General features: G+C 39.2%; 1 protein-coding gene and 1 long non-coding RNA gene across 5 annotated transcripts; one reads left to right on the top strand and one right to left on the bottom strand.

Moving 5' to 3' along the window:
• Positions 1 to 452: 452 nt before the first annotated feature.
• On the bottom strand, positions 453 to 2,098 carry LOC133711462 (zinc finger BED domain-containing protein RICESLEEPER 2-like). The gene is made up of 2 exons (XM_062137582.1): positions 1,208 to 2,098; positions 453 to 1,157 (listed from the first exon to the last, which is right to left on the bottom strand). The coding sequence occupies exons 1-2, from the start codon at positions 2,096 to 2,098 to the stop codon at positions 453 to 455; spliced, it is 1,596 nt and encodes a 531-aa protein (XP_061993566.1).
• Positions 2,099 to 3,014: 916 nt separating this feature from the next.
• LOC133708075 (uncharacterized) lies at positions 3,015 to 6,325 on the top strand. Of its 4 annotated transcripts, none has more exons than XR_009845557.1 (3): positions 3,020 to 5,388; positions 5,575 to 5,615; positions 6,006 to 6,325. It is a non-coding gene; the product is annotated as an uncharacterized LOC133708075 (long non-coding RNA). The 4 variants fall into 4 exon arrangements; XR_009845556.1 differs by having other exon boundaries at positions 5,961 to 6,325; XR_009845554.1 differs by lacking the exons at positions 5,575 to 5,615; positions 6,006 to 6,325 and adding an exon at positions 5,638 to 5,893 and having other exon boundaries at positions 3,015 to 5,388.
• Positions 6,326 to 6,689: the final 364 nt, after the last annotated feature.

The following is a 6,689-nucleotide window of genomic DNA, read 5'->3' as shown; positions in this document are numbered from 1 at the left end:
TACTGTGGATGTTTGAATGGCAAGTACATCTCTTGCTATTGCTGCCATAACAGGGAACTTAGGACCATTTATCTTCCACCAACACAATATGTCGAAATCCTCTTCCTCATCATCAACAAATTCAAGGGGTGCATTCAAATACTGATCCACTTCATGTACCATGACAGCCTCATCACTCTCTTAGACCACCTTTTTCCAATTGTTTAGCATCTGACGATCACACCAATTTCCTAGGATTACTTCGGCTACTAGTGATTGTGCTGCTTGAACTTGTAGGGCTTGGATGCCTGCACATATGTCTGCCACCATCTACTGTTGGTGCATACTAAGAAGCAATAAGACAGAAATTTATGCATTAATACTTAGAACAAACTTAGACACAAAAAGCTGAAAAGTAAAAACATAAACAGCCTCGAAACAAAGTGTAAAATCATCAAAGTTCGAGTTGTACCTCATCGTAGAGTGCCATCTAGAGATTTAATCTCATCGGTTTCGTGTTGCACATCAAAGTCATCCAAACCCTCTTCCTTCAAGGAATGTGTGTAATTCCTAAGCTTGAACCTTGCATCGAGTACAAGTTCAATAATAACCAAGTGGTTGAGGTCTTGAAAGCTGCCATAGTATTTCAAAAACCTAGATTTCATATTTGCTGTATCGGAACCAGTTGCTATCTCAGGTTCAAGGAATAGGCTGTTGATGTTTTTCTCCATTATTATGACATCATGAAATGTCGTATGCACAGTTGGATGCAAGCTTGCACTAACTCGCAGCGTCACGTCGTAAAAAACTCTAAGTAGATCAACAAAAATCTCAGCTTTTTCCCAATCTGATTTTGCAGGTGGTCCAACTCTGTTTCTCTTGTTAGTACTAGGAATCAGATTGCCCTCCTCATCATACTCCTCTTCTGGTTCCTTAAAATAACCTAGATACAGCTGACCCTCATCTTCCTCCATCCTAACAAAAGCTTTCTTGAATTTTAAGGCTGTCTCCAACATTAGATAAGTTGAATTCCATCTTGTTGGGACATCAAGACAAACCAGCCCTTTAAGAGGAAGCTTTACCCTTTCCACAGCTTTTCGAAAACTATCTAGTCGATTAGGTGAAGACCTAACATACTTGACAACATTCCTAATGGCTAAAACACTCTTTTGCAGCCTCTTCAAGCCATGTCCCACAATCAGATTGGTATGTGGGCTGTGCATCTCACATGCATGTATTTACCACCTAAAACTGGTTTGTAACCTTCAGATTTGTTCATCTTTGATATAAGCCACTCTAAAGCTGACTTATTGGCAGATGCATTATCGACAGTGATGGTTAAAACTCTCTCAATCTCCCACTGCAGTAAACATGACTCTATAAGCCTGCCTATAGTTGCCCCTTGATGATTTTGGATAACACAAAAGTTTATAACCCTCTTGTGCATTTTCCAATCAACATCAACGCAATGGGCAGTAAGCACCATATAGTTGATGTTTTGCACACTAGTCCAAGTGTCCGTTGTGAGACACACCCTATAAGCCTTCAAAATCTTGATTAATTCTTTTTTCTGTGCATCATACATTCTTAGAAAGTTTGTAACTAGTTTCCTACGAGAGGGTACTTTAAACAGAGGGAACACTTTAGTACAAAACCGATTAAAACCTTTCTTCTCAACAAAGGTAAAGGGCAACTCATCTATGACAATCATTTCTACACAAGCTTCTAGATAGTCATCTTGATCGTAAGCTACTGCAGTTAGCTTGTTTCCCTGAGACTTATCACCTACAAGAACCCTCTGAGTCTTGCTAATATTAGGTGGATAGTGCCTACAAAATTGATTAATATGCCTAATCATCCCCGAAGTCCCATTCTTAGAACTATCCATTGCAAAGTCTCCAATTTTCCCTCTAGGACAGTAAATACAGTGAGCTCTTTTTTTAACAATGTCTATCTCATTCCCTTTAGCATCTTTACCCTTCTCAATCTTGTCATACTCCTTAAAATGTTCCCAAACAAAACTACGTTTAGCAGAACTAACCGGATTAGCAGAATCACTTGGAGTTGCAGAACCTGCTTGAGTTGCAGAACCTGCTTTGAGTTGCAGGAGCTTCATCATTTACAGGAGCTTGCTGGCTTGAAGTGGCTGGAGCTTCAATTTGAAGAGGAGCAGAAGGTGAGGTTGCAGTTGAAGAATCTTCAAGCCCTGAAGCAGTTGGATGAGGCCGAGCAACTGGTTTCTTCCCCCTAGCCATGGAAATTGGAATCGAAGAATTGGTTGAAATTGGTCAGTTTAGGAGAAAGTGTAAGAATGGGGTAAGAGATGAGATTGGGGATTTCGGAGAAGAGAAGAAGTGAAGAATGAAAAAAGGGAAAATGGATGAATTGGGGATGGATTCGGAGAAGAGAAGAAGTGAAGAATGGAAGAAGAGAAAATGGATGAATTGGGGAATTAGGGATTGGGTCGAATGGATTCGGAGAAGAGAATAGGGGATTAGGGATTGGGTCGAAGAGAAAATGGATTCGGAGAAGAGAATAGGGAATTAGGGATTGGGTCGAATGGATGAATGGTCGATATGGTCGATAGTTCATAGTTAATATCGAGATCGTGTGCATTCAGTCCTACATGAAACCATTCGTAGGACTAATCAGATATAGCCACGTCATCAAACGGGACGGGACAAGATTAAACGGGACCGTTAGGGTCGGAACCATTCCAAAATTCATCCCGTTCCGTCCCGCCAATTTTCGGGCCGGGATCGGGACGGGATCGGGATATCGGTTTCAGGTGCCCAGCCCTAATCACGTGCCTGCTGATGGAAAACTAGTTGATGATTTTTCCTTAAAAAGACCCTTTGTGTCTAGGTTTGCTTTAAAAACGAGTTCAATTTGTCTTATAATGAGTTGCACTGCCAGATAGATATTTAGTTATTGTCCCACTAATTTTCTATTTTTAAGTATTGGTAGTCTCTAGCTTTTTAACAGTCATTCTTGATTTAATGCATTCCACTTCTATTTCAAATTTTAACCGAGACCAATAGCAGCTACATACAGAACTTAATAACAATAATAAGAGCAATTGGACATTCAATCTTGCAGTTGTCACTAGAAGCAAAGTTATCATCATCGAAAAAGAAAAGGTTGCGTGCTCTTTCATCATACAGAGATTTGATACTCATATCAGGATTATCTACGATCGAATTCTTCACACGAAGCCTCCCAAATTCGGACTGAAACCCCAATATCGAAAATCGCTCTGTATTTATATGGTGATCGCGGGGGAAACACGGTAACTTGTGTGGTAATTGCACTTTACCCCGTTTGTAATTATCATTTTGACCCTTTTTGATTTATAAACCACAATCAATCTCAGTCAAACGACACTGCTTTGTGTTGGTTATAGTACTCACTAAATCAAAAGCAATGTAATGTGATGTATGGCAGTATTACTATTACACTTGAGGATGTAGTCCAGAGTAATGGAGTTTGTTTTCATGGTTGTGCATCACTTTTACGGAGCTTGGGTAATGCCCACCAGGTGTTTGAAGAATTGCCTGACCCAAATGTGGTTTCTTGGAAAAGTATGATACTATGATATCTTGCGATATAGGATGTTGTTTTACACAAATTTTCTCTTATGGGTCTATCTGGAACTCTGAATGGGGCCAAGTTTACTTTTGTTCCTTGGCAGAAGATGATATTTAACGATTGAACCTTGGTTTCTAAGTTATGAGTGTATTGTATTGTGTTTGGATGAAAAAAGATTGGATACTTGTATTGTGTTTTGATGAAAATATACTAATAATTCGTTAAAAGATACTAAATAATTGAAAGAATGATGCAGTTGCCTGGTGCCTGGAGTCAAGGTGTGTGTTTAGTCTTTTTCATAATTTTTGCTTTCCCAATATCATGTGAAATGACTACAATGAAGAAATAGAGTGGCAGATGCTGTGCCTGATTGACTGCCCAGCTTATAGCTGTTGGTGGTCTTTATGGTCAGCTATGATGTTGCCTTACTCATCTGAGTGTCTTCTTGTTCGTACTTTAGAAGTTGCATTATTTTCTCTTTGACTTAACATCTAGCTACTCGATCATAGATCCTAATTGAAAGTCCAGACTTTGTGACCCCTTGTGATGAAAATATATCAATCAGGATCCTCTGTAATGGTAACTTGGACTATCAGAGAATGTATGCTTGTAAGGAAATGAATTTTAGCCTTCTAAGTCACAGGTAAGACACAAAGACTGAAGAAATTGTTGCTGTGGAAGAAAAATATGAGTCGGAATGGAAGACAATGAGAAAGGGGTTCTCTCAAGATTTTAAACAAGCTGCTACATGAAAATATCATCAAGTGATTGTGACACCTCCAAGTCCGCAGCAGAAAGATGATACTGGAATCTATTATCGTCTTTGAATACATTGACCATGATTTGACAAGTCTAGCTCATTGACCTGGGGTGATATTTTCAGTCCTCCAGCTTAAGTGCTACATGAGACGATTGCTGAAGGTTTTCACTACTGTCATGTCCATCAAGTACTTCAGCGTGAGATTAAAATCTCTATCTTCTTATAGACAATGAAGGTAATCTGAAGCTTGGAATTTCGTCTTGCCCGTACCTTCTCACCAAAAGATTATCACAATGCAACTCTCACAAATCGTGTCATTATTTGGTTTAGACCTCCAGGGCTGCAGAGTTGCTTCTTGGGGGCTCCAATTATGGTCTAACTTTTGATATATGATCTGGTTTTTATCTTTTATGAGCTTCTACGGGGCGGTCAGTGAGGGCAAGAGCAATTAAATACAATTTTCGAGCTGTGTGGAGTTCCAGATGAGGTCAAACTGGCCTGAAGTTTCAAGCTTCATATGTGAAACAGCATCAACTTCAAGCAAACAACATGGCTGAGGTTTTGACACCATGCTTTGGAGTTGTTAGAAAGAATGCTTACGCTTGATCCTTCTCAGAGAATATGGATGCTCTTGATTTTGATAACTTCTGGACTTACCCATTACCTTGTGAAGCCAAAAGTCTACCCAAGTATGAACCCTCACACAAGTTTCAGAGAATGAAAAAGAAGCATCAGCAGCTGCAATGGCAATATGAACAGAATGCTGCACAATGTCACAAAGGGTAGAATCCACATCACATGACCCTGGAATTCAACCCTTTCATCAGCAATCTGGACAAGCACATGCTCAAATGCCACCTTACTGGCCCTTCCATGGTTCTCAGCCTCCGATTTATGCAGCACCCTTCTGGGATTAAGCCTCCTGAGCCTTCTGCAGGGGCAAGCAGATATGCTCAAAATGGTGCTTCTGCTTCAGGTCAGGGCTCAAACATGGCGGGTGGAAACCAAAACAAGTGATGCTTGGATCAGAGGATCTTAATTTGACTTTCCTACTCCCTCATGTGAGTGAAAATATACAGTTCTGAATTGATTAATTTAGAGGTCAGTTTAGAGTTGTCATTGTTAAATAAATATCATGGGCGATGATATGATTTTTACTACAAAATTTGGTGGCAGCAAATATATTTGACTTATTTATTCAAAATTTCCCATTTTGTAATAGTTGTTGGATTCTGTGTCTTTTTCAGGTTTCTTTTGCAGATTTCACTGTTAAAGGAGTATATTTGAGGTATTTGTTCTGTGTTTTTCAGGTTTTTACTTGTGAGAGGAGTATGTATCTATTAAGGATTATGTTTCTCTCCAAGAGGCGGTTTCCTCTTTTTGGGCTTTAGAATCGCCGTATTGCACTTTTCTTTTCAAAAGGGTTTGGTTGATTCCTTTTTGATATCTGGCGATAATGTGTAATTCATATAATAGTTTCAGCAATTATTCCAGCTTCTTAATTACCTTGCTTGCTTTGATCTTAATTGTGCTGGGTTATTGATAAGCAATGTACACGTTTTTATATTGATTTCTTCATGTTTTCTTTGCTAGTTTTCCATTTATTTGAGTCATTTACTTTTATGTTTTGTAGCGAAGTAGAAGAAAGGAAGCTAAATCAGTGAATCTGCCTGTGCAGATCAGTCAACTTCGACATGAAACTGAGAGCATTTCAGAATGAATCAGACAGTGAACTTTATATAGTTGGAAACCCTTGGATGTCTAGTTTCCAGAACTTTTAGCGGTTCATGCATATCGTTTTTCTACAAGAAGTTATGGCCAATTTAGTACAGCAAGGTCGGGCTGTCAGAGAAGCTGACACTTTGACGGAAATCCATGTTTTGAGGCCCGAATTCCATTTAGAAGCCCAACAACGAGTATTACTCTATTTACTAAGAAAAGGGATTTCCCGAGGATCTAAGTGATAAATGACGTATTTTTAAGGGATAATGATAAAAAATGTCATTTTGAAGTGTCTTATAATAATTTAAACACCACAAATGTCCGCATGATAATTAAGGTCACTTGTTCAGAACCTACCACTACAATTCAACTTAATTACAAAAACTGCCACCGTCAGTTTTCTTTGGCAGTTTGTGGGAGGTAAACTAAAACGGCACTATTGTTCATCTTCTCCACATTATTTCGGAATTTCAAACGTCAAAAAACCGCTCAAACCTACTCCGAAATAGAGAATTCTCAATCCTCTTCACCTCCGGCGGCCACATTATGAGAAACGTACATTCTCCGACGACTGTTTTCCTCCACGGTGAAGCAGCGCCGCCTCTGCAAAAGTACTTCACAGAAAAAGCCCCAAATTTTA

The sequence above is a fragment of the Rosa rugosa genome, chromosome 5, assembly GCF_958449725.1.
Source record: "Rosa rugosa chromosome 5, drRosRugo1.1, whole genome shotgun sequence".
Classification (NCBI taxonomy): domain Eukaryota; kingdom Viridiplantae; phylum Streptophyta; class Magnoliopsida; order Rosales; family Rosaceae; genus Rosa; species Rosa rugosa.
This window is presented reverse-complemented; position numbering and strand designations above follow the sequence as displayed.

What these genes read in the sequence shown, in the direction of transcription:
- LOC133711462 (XM_062137582.1), bottom strand. Translation starts at nt 2,098, where the DNA reads ATGATGAAGCTCCTGCAACTCAAAGCAGGTTCTGCAACTCAAGCAGGT. An exon ending in TAGGTGGTAAATACATGCAT is followed by an intron (nt 1,158 to 1,207) that starts GTGAGATGCACA and finishes CATGGCTTGAAG; the next exon opens with AGGCTGCAAAAGAGTGTTTT.